The 14725-nt window shown below is 42.6% G+C and overlaps 1 protein-coding gene across 6 annotated transcripts in view; it reads right to left on the bottom strand.

The window, feature by feature from the left end:
* Positions 1 to 497: 497 nt before the first annotated feature.
* The window catches only part of LOC143282870 (uncharacterized), a 96038-nt gene continuing 81810 nt past the window's right edge, over positions 498 to 14725 (bottom strand). For 5 of the 6 annotated variants that reach the window (XM_076588737.1, XM_076588771.1, XM_076588779.1 and 2 more), the window contains one exon: positions 498 to 9414. In XM_076588737.1, the coding sequence (XP_076444852.1) occupies positions 7111 to 9414 (2304 nt within the window). In that variant the 3' untranslated portion in view covers positions 498 to 7110. The remainder of the gene's footprint in view (positions 9415 to 14725) is intronic. The other variant, XM_076588754.1, reaches the window with a different exon arrangement.

Below are 14725 nucleotides of genomic sequence, written 5' to 3'. Positions count from 1 at the left end.
TTTTGTTTCAGTGTCAAACAATTGTCAGGTTACTTCCAAAGTCTTGTAAAGTTAGAACATTTTCAGAACAAAACATGAAAGAAATAATGTCCAACCAATTACTGTTGACTGAAATTCCCGATTCCCTGTCATAGTCCAATAGGAGTGTTTCTGTGATGCGATTTTCCGATATTGAATTTCATTTTTTTTCCTTTATTTGTGTTTATGTTGTTAATTGCCGTTATCATATATTTCATATATATACGCATTGTAGATTCAATTGTTCTAGTTTATCCCTTTTTTGTGTGTATATCCCCCTTTAACCATCATCTTCAACCCCAAATCACACACACACACACACACACACACACACACACACACACACACACACGACACGTCTAATATCACTCAAAGTGAAAAGATGTTAAATTAAAGAAAGAACACACACACACACACACACACACACACACACACACACACACACAACTTCTTTACATAAAAAAGCCAACGCAAGGTACTTCTGAAATCAAATATTTATTACACCAGCTGCATCGCACGAGGGATGATTGTGGAAAACAATAAACCTTAAGGCCAGTGGCCGCCACATGGCGACAACGGAGTTATACATATTTATTTTTTAAAAAATTAATTAAAAAAAAAACACAAACACACACACACCGTTCGGCACATTTGCCAGTGTCCCGTGCAGTGTATGATGTGTGTCGTTTTAAACCCAGATACAACAGGAACGAACGTACTGAGGCAATTCATTCATGCAGACAATAGGTCTAGCCAATGGTATTCACTGAACAACAATTCATTCATGCAGACAATAGGTCTAGCCAATGGTATTCACTGAACAACAATTCATTCATGCAGACAATAGGTCTAACCAATGGTATTCACTGAACAACAATAATTCATTCATGCAGACAATAGGTCTAGCCAATGGTATTCACTGAACAACAATTCATTCATGCAGACAATAGGTCTAGCCAATGGTATTCACTGAACAATTCATTCATGCAGACAATAGGTCTAACCAATGGTATTCACTGAACAACAATTCATTCATGCAGACAATAGGTCTAGCCAATGGTATTCACTGAACAACATTCCTCGGGCGGCATGCTCGTTTCGTTTCATATCATTCTGCTAATTTCCTCTCATCCCTGCAAAACATAAGCATTCGCATAAATTCCTTTATTCTATCATTTCTCTCTCCACCCCCACCCCCCCCCACCCTTTTTTTTGCAAACAATGTTCATGTATTCCCTTGCTGTGCTTGCCCTGTGAAATTATTGATACCTTATTTGACTTTCAAGTCACAAAAATCAGCGAATTTTTTGTTTGTATGTTTGTTTATTCACGAACTACAAGAGATCAAATGTTGATCATACTCTCAGTTGAAATAAAGCAACGATTTGCTCCAGATTTCTTATTTTTCATGTTATAATTATTTTTTATTCCGAGATTTATGAACACTGAATGAGAGAGAGAGAGAGAGAGAGAGAGAGAGAGAGAGAGAGAGAGAGAGAGCAGTTATCTCCCATTACCTGCAGTCAATCTCAAAAGCCACACATTCATAAAGATGTTTCATGTACTCAAGCACTTTGATGTCTATTTATTTTGAGACAGGGTTTCTTCTCTGTATCACTTCAAACAATTACTTCCAAGAAATAAACATGCTCATTAATTGCATAGCAAAACCATATCTTAACATTATCTTAACATCAGAATGTTACCATGTCTCAACACGATGATGTTCTGTCACCTCCTTCACAAGTGAAATATACTGTCGGCAACATTTCAGCCTCGGGTAATAAAGCCCTATATATCTTTCTTTTTTTTCTTTTTTTTAATGTTGTCAGCAATATTTCAAGCACCATTTTAATTAACACATTCACAGTCCTTAAAGATTTTTTTTCCATAGGAAGGAACACAAACATCATCAAAATATACACATTCGCATTCTTTAAGTAGCACTAATTACACACAATGATTGCTTTTCCTTTCTGAATAAAGTATTGAAAGTAACTATTGCATCATTAAATAAGTGCATAACATCATCGTTGTTCTTCATCTGAAGGCTGTTTATTCAAACAATAGTGTTAGCACCATTTGCATGAGATATACAGTGGCAGTATATGGTACAGAATTTGAATAAATAAAACTGAAATATCAATTACAAGCACGTACGCATACATAATTCACAGAGTTGTTGCACATGCCTTTTCAACTGTGCATGAACAATTACCAACGGCGAAATATACACAGAACGAAGATTTTAAAAGTATTCAGTTTTATATTGGCAATAGACACCCATTCTCCATTGTCATGAACTTATATATTCAGTAATAAGAAAATAACCTTTTTTCGTTTCCATGCAACTCTGTACATTTCTAAACACAATTTTGAAGGCACACTGCCAATACATGGATAGCGAAGAGTGTCGATCGAATTTGATGAACTGTCACTTGGTACAACACACACACACACACACACACACACACACACACTTATATATATATATATATATATATATATACATACAGAGAGAGAGAGAGAGAGTCATTAGAAAAACAGGCAAAAACAACCGTGACAAATCAAAGATGCGCTTCAGCACCGACAGTGACTGGGTGTCAGAGCACCACGCCACAACAACTGACTGCTGCCAACCAACTTCCTCCACTTCCTTCATTGCTCCCAGACCCCCACCACATCTCACCCTCCCGCTTCCCAAACATCCCCACCTTCACCTTTCCCTCACCCCATTACTCTTGCTCTCCCTACTCCGTCTGCCACAAATACACAGCCACGTCACAGCGAAACTCACGTGTATACCTACTGCCAAGGCACTTCCCACCCAATGCCAGAAAGTGTAGTACTGAGTCGCGTACTGTGCTCAGCGTTCAGCTCAGTGCGGCCTGCGAGGGGAAGGTGTACACAACGTGTAGCAGAACGGCAAGCAATAAACATGCCGGTACCGGCAGATTGCCGTAATTATCGACGTCTGCTAACTGCCTTCCGCTCCACTGGAACACTACATTCTGCTTTGTTGTCTACCAGAGTTAGGTGTTCTTCCTTCCCACTTGTAAGTGGGCAATGTCTCTTCTCCCAAACATCAAGCGCTCGAAGTTTCATTTAGTGTGTACCTGCCACAACCTCCATTTGAGTTGAATGAAACGTTTTGAAGAAAACGTTGTGATTGTTTTTCTAACCATTTCATAAAACTCTCGTGTGAGTTAAATGCTTTCAAATAAAAGTGCCTGAATATCTTCTTTTCATGAATATTAATAGTGACTGGCATCGGCTGCTCGCTGCGATTATTGTGAACACCATTTTCCCTCTTTGCGCGCGCGCACGCACACACACACACACACACACACACACACACACACACACACACGTAACACAGCAACAACAACAACAAAAAAAACCCAAAAAAAACAACAAAAAAAAAAACAAAAACATACACACACACATACACGAGAGAGAGAGAGAGAGAGAGAGAGAGAGAGAGAGAGAGAGATGGGAGTGTAAACATGTAACTTCCATTTGAAATATATATATATATTGGTTTTTCACCAAAGGAGTTTGATCGGCAGAATCTAAACACCTATCTTTTCCCAGTTTCAAAAAAAGAGGGAAACATTTCATCTCACCTTAGGTAACGAGATTACCATACTACAACTAAACCTATAACGGATCCATATCCACCTGTATACCTGTGACCGGGTCGTCATTTTACACGTCACATCATATTGCACGATACACCCACAAAACAGTTCAAATTGCTAACACAAATGAAGCAACAAATAATCATGAAACAATATCGAATGCACATCACTGGCAAATCGTAGTTAAACTTGCCATGCAGTTCAAGAGAAACGAATCGACGATTAATGAGTTATAAATACTACTACTAATAATAATACTAACGATAATACCACGAAGTTTCCTCTCAAATGGAAAAGAATGAACTATGTTTACAGCATCAGGCAAAAAGTTATCTTCAAAGTTGACCATAACGATTTTATACAGTAAATGTCAAGAAACATACTACACCTACAAAACCGAAAGTCTTCATCTACCATAAGTCATTTGATACAAGAATAATGCTTGAGTAAATGAGGAGACATTCGAATGATAAATTTCTTGGTCATCCCTGTGGAAGGCGAAAAGTGGACAATGGGAACGAAAAACTGAGAAGGAGACGTGCAGGGTAGGGATGGATGGCCGAGGAACGAAAACCGGCCATGAAGACCACGAGGCAAGGGTGGATACTTGAGGGCCTTATTCGTACAGCACCACAGACATCCTGAGCTGCATTGCCGTGTCTGTCCGGAAGAGCACGTTTCATTCGGAGGCCACAATCTGGAGGAGGAAGCAGGGAGGATAGGGCCTGGAAACACGGAGTAATGTATGGTAGGTATAGAGGGAAGATGGGGGTCTGAAAACAGTCATGAATCACTCCCTTGTATGTCTCCGAAAACGAGATTCACTATCTGAGTCTGAGCGACCCGTGACAGCTTGGATAAGCCGGCAAGAGTGATGAGCTCTGGGGTGAGGTCAGGCACGTCCAATGACATCATCCCCAAACACATTCATGGTTTGGGTTCTCCTGGACAGTCCTTCGTTTATTTTCGTTACCACTTTTTGCAGCGCTTGTAGCGTATACCAAACACGCTGAGGAAACTTCGCGATTCACCCCCACCACACCCCACCCCCCGCCACCCGACATCTGTAGTTCGGTTAATCTACTGATACTTTGAGTTCATATCACCAAGTAAGCGTCCACAAATTATTCCCTCCCCCTCATTTATCTCCCTCTTATCAAGTTTCAAATTGGGGAAAAAGTTCCCCCTGGAACGCTCGTCAGTCCTTCATGTACGTGGGATCTCTAAAATAAACAGACAAGCCACGTTTACAACATACACGAGTGGTTAAGTAATCTACACCTTCCGTCTCTCGATGACACACATGGATATAAATCCACTTGCTTTGGAAGTATTCATGGTCCTGATTTCAACACACGATATCAACTTCATCGCCTCGTCATTGACTTAACCAATGCATAAGTAAAAGAGCAAGCCAATACCGACATATCACAAAACGAAACATATACCAAGTGCTAAAAAAAACAGCTCTTTTTTAAGACTATTGATTTCATAATGCAAAACAAAAACCCAAATGATTATATCTTGCAAGAATAGAAAGTGACAAAACTATGATCACATTCTTTTGCTATATGAGCACAATGTCAAAAAAGATAAAATGTTATTTCTAAGGCTTCTTTCCTCTGCAAACTATCACACAATACTATTGTGTATTCCTGAAATCACTGAAACAAATGCAGACAACAAAACAAAAAATATATTTTCCAACCCTACAATTATTCTTTGGTCATTAATCATCAAGTTCCTATCACAGAACTAACACCCACACGTATCCCTAACCTTTCTAGTACAACATCTGCCATTCTTACAACCATCAGCCATTTCCACAGAAAAGTATTCACTTGTTGCCCCAGATGACAACGAAAGCTGAAATACTTCCACACACCACAAATCATCTGTGCAAATCAGTACTGACATCAAATGGTCCAAGGATGTCAATGGAGTCAAATCAGTCGAAAACACCATTTAAGGCACTGGCGAAAGCACGTTTTCCATCTGGGATACCCAGCACTATTAAGACAAAATACTTGTTGGCTGAAAGCGAAAAAAGCTATATACATATATACTTCAACGAAAACATTGTTTGACAAGTGTTGTTCTCGAAAGTGCTTATGTATGTAAGGAAACGGCCAGCAGTGTAGCCAGCTGTGCCCCGTAAACAGTGTTGAGCTTCCAGCTACCGCTGCTGTTGAAGACGACGAAAAGTGTGAAGACTTGGTCCGTGCTGCCGCCTTCACGTGGCCATGCCGTGTTGAGTCATGGACACCCCCCCCTGTGTCAGGTCCTCCATGTCCTCAGTAACCCCGGGTGGTCAGTCTCCTTCATTGTCCCGAGGGAGTACCAAGCATGTGATGTGGGCAAGTTGACAGGATTAACAACACCAGCGTTAACGTTAAGTCAGACATCAGCATAGTTACTTTACATTATGTACACACACCGTTTGGTGACCACGATACATGCAAAGATACTGGAACGCACACTCTGACACTACCGTCACAACCAGATCCATGAGGCACAATGAACTGTTTCTTCGTCATAACAGTAAGTTGTGTTAACACATACGTTGACAACGAATTAAAACATATGCCGACAAAGATAAAAAAATTTAAAAAAAGGCACGCCAAGCATCTATGAAAAGTTGCGATCCGCGGAGCACCTACACCGTCTAGATAGCAGCTGAAAGTAACTGACAGCCAAAACAAAACAGATGCGGTCAACAACCACACACACGCACACACGCATGAATGTTATTCAGCGATTCCAAAAGCATCTAAACTCGCGTCTGAAAACAGTAATCACGATTAGGAATTAAAGCCTTCTATGAAGGGCCTACAACTGAAAATAGCGTACTGAACTGGCAGAATACCAAACAAAGGTCGTTAGAAAGACGAGACAATGCTTCACATCGTTTACCCTGGCATTCCCCTCTTCCTTTCTTACAGCCTCCACTGCCGCACTTCTGAAAGGCATACACAACATGTCACTGTTAACATCACAGGTCGGAAACAGAATCACTACTATTGCACAGAAGGTTCCATCTACATTTTCTAATATTGCACAAAATGAATATGAAAAGGGAAAAAGAGATATTATGAACATGTGATTACATACAGCTTCGTAAAGGAAGGATATAAACAAATCTCTTATATTTACAAAGACATCAAACAGCATAGCAAAGAGGAAAACATGTCCACTGTTTTTTTTGTGTGTGTGTTTTTTTTTAAGAGAATACCATTGCTGAACAAGAACAGACGTTACCTGTTTGTTATTAACAACGAAAATGAGCTGCGAGAATAAATAATAACTGCAGTTTTTTGTTCCATTACATCATAAATTCAAGCCAAACGAATACCACGGTGAGACATTTTGTGCAGCACATCACAATACACCAACAGAGCAGTGACAAAAAAGGAACAGGTGTCAGCAAACCTGCACTCTGTCCACCATGGAGCTAAGCTCTGTTCTTCACCTTAAGCTGAAAGGTAACGGTACCTTGCGGGGTGGGGGCCGTGCTCCTCTTGGCCCGCAGGTCGGGCTCAGAGGTGAAGGAGGGGGCGTGGAACACCCTGGCCACCACCACCTGTTCGGGTAGCACCTCCTCGGAGGCGCACCTGCCCTGGGAGCGCAGCTTGCCAAGTCGCTGCAGGTCCGGCTCAAAGGTGGACAGCAGCTCGTGGAAACTGCGGGGCCGTTCTGGGGCGTCGTCCCCGTCCGATTTGCTGGCCACGGATCGGGCACGGAGCGTGACTTTGTCGGCAGTTATGGCTGCCGTGCTGGTGGTGGTAGTGGTGGTGGTGGTGTCACTGGCGGTGGGAGTGGAGGTGGTGGTGGTGTCAGCAGGGCGGGCTTCCGTGGCAGTCGTGTTCCGTTGAGGACTGCTTTCAGAGGTGCGGTCAGGGCTGGGCTGCTGCCGTCTGAAGGGGTGGAAAGGGGGCTTGTTGCTGGGGGACTGGGGACTCCCCACACCGTCAGCTTGAGCCACGTGTCCCCCACCAACACGTCTCCGCTCTGTCGCTGGACTTCCGTGCGCGGATCCCGTCTCCGTTTTGTACTGAAGCAGTCTGGACATCTCGGCGGGCCGGATGTTGGAGACGCTTGACGGGACGTTGATGGCGTCATCGCTGGGCATGTCAGCGCTGAGGTCGGGAGCACTGCGGGTGTGTAAGGGGTGACTCCTCTTCAGCCGTTCTTCGTCACTGGAGCTGAACATTTCCACCATCATGGCCACACCCCGACCCATCTTCTGTTTACTCTTCTTCTCTCGAGTTTCTGCTGAACTCTCCGAGCTGGATACGTCAGCTTTAGAGGGGTTGGCAGGCTGTGTGGCAGATGATGATGGTGTGCTCACTGACATGACGGAGGAGGTGGGGGGTGTCCCAGGAAAGACAACCGTTTTGCTCTCTGGGGGTGGCGCATCAGATGATGGTTCCAGGACGACGCTTTGAGCGACCACTGAGCCAGAGGGCTGATCCACTGTGTCTCCACCATCTTGGAACATTGCCGGAGGTTTTATCTGTAACTCCACAACGGAGCCTTGCTGCGCTTTCGCTATGTCAAGGTGGAGGGGCGGCTTCCGGGATCCGCTTGGCGCTCCAGCTGGCTCCAGCTGAAAGTTGAGCTGTGTCTTTGCAGTGGGTTGTCCCTCACTGGTGAATGTGCTGCCCTCACTCGCTGAGGCATCTTGCAGGTCCTGCAGGGTGATGGTGGGTGATGATTTGGAGCGAGCCCTTCGACTGGCAGCGTCTTCTTTCTCCTGATTGGCTGGTTTGGGCCGGAATCTTCCACGTACTCGCTGTTCCCGTTTTTCTGGAGCAGGTTTGGCCATCTCGGCCCGTACCACACTGGTGACGGGGCTCTGGGCAGTGGTCACAATACTGACACCACTGGACACAGTCTGCTGGCTCGGGGAAGCAGAATATTGCAGGGACTGGCCAGCGGAGGCCTGCATACGAAGTGACGGCTTTGGAGCCACAGCTGGTGGAGATTTAGGGGTGGATGCAGCGGGGGAGCTGACCTGCTGGGAGATAAGCGTGACGTTCAGAGGACGTCGTGCGGGTTCTGGAGAAGCCACGTATTTCTGGATGTCCTGCTCTTTACTGGCGTACAGCTTACTCTGCAGTTCTTTGATCTCGGGCAGTGGCTTCTTGGGTCTCGGCTGGGGAGTGGAGGCGCTAGACACGAGGGAGGCAGTTTTGTTGACTTCATCGATGATGGCCTGGAACGACTTGGATATCACATCGAACTCAGATTGTGCTTGTTTGTCAATGTCCACCTTGCTGACCCCTGTCTGTCGGTGGTCATAAGGCGACCTCTCTGCCTGAACTGTGGCCACTGACAGTGGAGACATGTAGGACGAGGACGACATGAGGCGGCTTGGACTGGCAGCGGAGCCAATGCCTGACGTGGGATTGATGCTGGCAGTGGTCCCTACAGGTTTAGTTCGGTAGGAAGGGTAATCTCTTCTCTCCGCTCCGTCCAACAGCATGTCATTGTTGAGGTCCAGACTCACATAGATCCTTTCCAGTTCGCTAAGGGCGTCTTCCAGCTTGTTCTTCTTGGTGTGATAAAAGTCCTGCATATTGCTGGGCTGGAGGTCGGGGGAGTGGGGACCAGCTGAGGGAGAAAACTTGCGGAGAGCGAGAAGTATCTTGTCCAAGTTTTGGTCGTCAGCGGTGAGGAGTCGAGATTTGATGATGCTGATCTTTCTCTCCACGTCGACAGCCAGTTGCCGTAGGTCCTCCATGGAGTTCGTCACCTGTTTTAACAACCCATGATGCAGATTCACAATATCAACTTTGTCTTTTACCTGTAAATAGTAATGGCTATAGTAGCAATAGCAAGTAAAACTAAATAATCATATTCAACCCGTCATTATTTAAAGGCCCAACAGTCCCTTCCCAGTGAAATACGTCATCGTTTTCTGAAATAAATCTCTAATAAAATCCACACACAAAATAAAACACTGATAGACACTAAAACAGTAATTCCCCAGTGCTCCACGATGCACGTGAAGAAGAGAGTTAATCACTAAGTGGGAAACACAACATACAATGAACGTGAACACAATAATGACCAAATCTTCTGTAATAAAAATGTGAAGTACCAGACAGCTAAGAGTAAATGTAACTTTCATTTGGATCTCCTGAGTTGACCGGTAATAATGCAAACAGGACAATGCAGATAGCAAGTGCAAGATACAATGTTTCGGTTTTTATTCAGATCACTTGATAAACATCACGTGAGAATAGAAGCAGCGTTCAAATACGCAAAATCTTATAGCCTTCATAATATCTTTTTTGCATGTAACTTGAACTGAAATGATCAAATCATTATTCTAACTCCATACACCACGCACATTATTTTCATGTCACATGCCTTTCCTAAAAGTTTGTCCCACTGACAAGGACCATTTTTCAGAAATTTTCAAATTACTTGGTCTCTGTTCCAGTTTTAAAATCCGTCTTCAGTATCACCTGCACATCCAAACTGCCTGGGGTGGACTGCAAACTGTTACATCATTCTTTAACATTTCCGGTCACATTGGGCCTTATTTGCTGAGTTCCACCCGTGCTGATCCTCTAAAAATCCCATGTCTTTGCATTTACTGTTATCACGTTACGCACATGGACTTATCTGCTGGAAATGCCTCGTAAGTTATGTTTCCTTGGAGAATGGTGTAGACGTTTTAACAGCATCATCAAGCATTTAAGAAGCGTCTCCTTTAAACTGTCAGATGTATTCTCCCACATATATCATCCAAAGCGCCTCCACCTCGTCCCTCTGACACAGTCAGCACAACCACAACCAATTATAATGAGGAAACATGCTTTACATGGATTTTTGTTCTTGAAAACTTAAGTGCAACGCAAGCATCTCACCTAACAATATTTATGGGCACTGATCAAATATATATATCTATAACTTCTATTTATTATTTTATCTCTCTTATCTACGACTGGTTTCCAATTATTTTATTTTACGAAGCAGGTACACCACACCACATTTAAGCAGCTACAGGCTTTCTCTCTCATCACATAGTTTTGTACCAATGTTATCAAGCCAGTGACAAGTGGCTGAATAGAGCTTTTCGACACAGCTGTTTGACATCTCATGACACGTTGCCATAACATTTTCTTGTTTCATATTCCACTGGATATGATATTTGCATTGTTCTTTCATCGCTTTCTTAACAGTTGACATTAATTTCAAAGGTTTTCCGAAATAGGTGGTACCCTCAAGTTCTGACTAGGTATATTTCCAGATTTAGAAGCAACTGAGGAATAAGAACGAATGGGTGGAACCAAAAAATTCTGCAAAGACTCTCTTTGCTGTTGCGATAAATATTTATGAGAGACCACAAGTGATACTACTCTCTCCTACAACATGATTTATGTCAGGACTGTTGTCGCTCAGACTTCCCGTTCTCCTTTCGCATCATCTAACACAAAAGCAGGCCGCAGTCAGCCGTTTCTGGTATCAGTATCAGTATCAGAAGCTCAAGGAGGCGTCACTGCATTCGGACAAATACATATACGCTACACCACATCTGCCAAACAGATGCCTGACCAGCAGCGTAACCCAACGCGCCGTAGTCAGGCCTTGAGAAGAAAAAAATAAAATAAATAATATAAAAATAAATAAATAAATAATAATAAAAAAACTAAACTAAAATAAAAGGAAATAAGTAAATAAATAAATAAATAATAGATAAATACATAAAAAAGAACTACTACTAATAATATTTATAAGGCGCAAAAACTTGATGAAGTCAACTATAAGCGTACAAAAAACAAAAAAAAGAAAAGAAGACGGGGCCTCGTTTGTTCGCGTGCATGTCTAGGACTGTGGAGGCCATTCCTGAGAGCTGATCAGTGCACGTCTTGACGTGAGGAGAAACTCGGACAGTGCCACGCACTTATGAGTGATCAGGCTGCAACAGACGTTCACTTCATATGGCGGCCAGTTTCATTCCATATATGTTCTTCTAATCTGACAGTCAGCATAAAACTCTCTACACTAATCCCGATCTATGACTTCCTGTCAGAGCTCAGTACATTCTTCAGTATATCAATGAGTGAAATAATCCAAAGGACATATGCAGTCTCTTCAAGGGTCGCCAGATAACAACTTTACATTTTTTTCTTCTATCACTCACTCACTCATTCCCTCAACCGCTCGGGTCGTTGGGGGGACATGAGGAAGATGTCATAGCTCGCCACGCCGTTCTGTTGGCAGCTGTCGTGAGATCTGGCATCGTCATTTTGGTCCATTCCTTGACGTTGTCGGACCAGCTCTTTCTCTGCCGCCCCCGTCTGCGCCCTCCCTCTACAGTCCCTTGCAGGATGGTTTTGGAGAGGGTGTTATGTCGTATGACGTGACCAAACCATGCCATCTTCCGTCGTTTGACAGTCGTCAGCAGTGGTTCTTGGGGCCCAACAAGGTTGCTGACCAGGTTCCGCACATAGTCATTGGTCTTGTGCCCCTTGTAGGAGATGTGTAGTAGTCTCCTCAAGCACTTGGTTTCGAATGCTTGGATTCTTCTTTCTGTTTCTGCCATCAGTGTCCATGTCTCACATACATATAAGAGGATGGAGACCACCAGTGACTTGTAGAGCAGGAATTTTGTGTGGAATCTGATGTTGCTCTTCCATACCCTGTTCAGTCTGGCCATCGCGGCCGTTGCAGAATTAATCCTATTTCGGATTTCTGCTGTGCAGGTGCCGTCTTTGGACAGGGTTGCTCCCAGGTACTTGAAGCTGGTCACTTCTTTCAAGGGCTCACCATTCATGGTTATGTTGGCACTGATGTTAGTTGTGCTGTTGACCATGACCTTTGACTTCTCTGTGCTGACCTCCATGCCGTAAGCACTTGCTCTTGTAGTAAGTCTGTTTGTTAGATCCTGGAGCTCGGTGTTAGTGCCCCCCATGAGGTCGATGTCGTCTGCGAATCGAAGATTGCAGACTGGCCTGCCGTCAATGGTGATGGAAGTGTGGTGGTCTTCGAGGGCTTCTTGCATGATTCTCTCCAGAAAGGCGCAAAGTGTTCCATAAAAGTATCCAGTTTACTTACAACCTCAGTACCATCATTCAGAACCAAACCTGATCTCCACTGAAATTTCCTGTTGTTCAAAAATGCACCCAGCGCAAGGTCCGTATCCCCTTCTGAAGGGAATTAATTACTAATGAAGCAATATCATCATAAAATCGTCTTTAGCGTCAGTAAAACACGTTTCCCCAATACAGTTGATTCTAGTCTTTAGCTTCCCAGGAGAAAGGATTCTTCGAAAGAAATGAAGACCCTTCACCGACTAACCGGTGGCAAAATGGTGCCGCTCAAGGCAGGAGAATCACCTACATCCATTAGGCGTCAAAAAATCACGACCAGCGCATTGTAATAACATGTCGCAAATCAACAACAACAACAAACCAAAACAACAACAACAATTACAACAATAAAACACAAAAATAAAACAAAACAAAAACAAACACACAAAAAGACCAAGCGATTTTCAGTAATCCTACTTGATTTGACAAAATCATGTTCTCGGAAGTAAAACTGAAAGCCGGTTGGATCTGGGAAAAAACCGGACAATCATAATTTTTTGTTACGCAGAAGAATCAAAACAAATACGTTGACATAAAAATATCTCTCTCATAAAACCAATTCAAACAAGGATCTGTATTAATCGAGTATGCGTGGGTGCGTGCAAGTGCACAGTTCACTTTGTTGAAAGAATTTCATTGTGTTCGTTTGGGTTCCATGTTTACACGTTAAGAGTTTTCCATTTGCTTTTTGTCTGGTTTTTGTGGATTGTTTGTCTTAGTAGATTAAATAAAGTGCTGCTGACTTTGTTTCCAGAGGCAGGGAAAAAAGGTAGGAAAAGGGATCAGAATGTTCTCACGGCAAAAATAATGACAGACTTTATGTAAGATTAGAAAAAAACACAACTTATAATAAGTACTTTAAAACAATACAGGATAAGGGAATTTTGGAAAACGGGCACTATCGTAAGATTAGGAATTATGAAAGATGTATGAATTAGAAATGATGAAAGACTTATGTCCAGAGTAAATATGAAGAGAGTATACGAGTGCATTGCCAGCGTACATTTGTAAAGAGTACATGAATACATTTTGCAGAGTTAAAAAAAAAAACACCTTCAAGTAGGTAAAGCAGTTCAAAGGGTTCAAATATATTTCAGAGGTTGGAACCAGAAAGCTTATAGGTGGGTAAAGAAAAATGCTTCAAGTATTTCAAGGAAAGCGGAAAGAAATTAGTTCAGTGAAGTAAGAAAATATTATTGTAAAGTATTTTCATATCATAAATGGGAACATTTCGCAGGTAAGCAAAAAATCAAATCAGGAAAGATGAAACATGAAAATAAAGCACACAAAAAAAAAGAAAAAAAAAGAGGGAGTGGTGGGAGTATATTCATAGCAGAAGGGGGAAAGTTTGTGGTTAAATAAGAAAAAGGCTTTTACAGGCTTAGAGCATTCCCAGAGCAAGGGATTACTGTAGAACCAAGAAAGTCTCAATATTCGAGCATAAGACAAAGAACACCATGCTCTTTCTTGCCTGTTGAGCTCCCATGTAGTCTACAGAAACTGTACTTTTTCTGCAGGCAAGGAACTAGTCACAGGGAAATGTGTCAGTCTGAAAATTCAACATAAAACATTCAGCTACTGACACTGCAAACAGGATATGTTTGATTCAGGCTGATTTACTGTTGAAATGGAAAATTGGGAAATAATTGTTCACAACGACTGGAAACGTTCAACGTCAACATTAACAAGAAATCTTTACTGTTTCAATGAACAGGAAATGTTTAATTATGAATCTATCAGTTGAATGGGTTCTATCTATGATGATGGTGATGATGACGAGACGATGATGATGACGATGATGATGAAGCGGATGACGATGACGATGGTTGTGGTTATATGTTGTGTTGACACTGACGACAAGCATAATGACAATGATGACGTCGATGATAATAAGAATGGACAAAGACAAATAGAGACGATGATGCTGCTTCTGTTGTTGTTGTTGTTGTTGTCGGTGATGAT

The sequence above is a fragment of the Babylonia areolata genome, chromosome 1 (assembly GCF_041734735.1).
Source record: "Babylonia areolata isolate BAREFJ2019XMU chromosome 1, ASM4173473v1, whole genome shotgun sequence".
NCBI lineage: Eukaryota > Metazoa > Mollusca > Gastropoda > Neogastropoda > Buccinidae > Babylonia > Babylonia areolata.
Note: the sequence above shows the minus strand (reverse complement) of the source record. Positions and strands in the feature narration are given on the sequence as shown.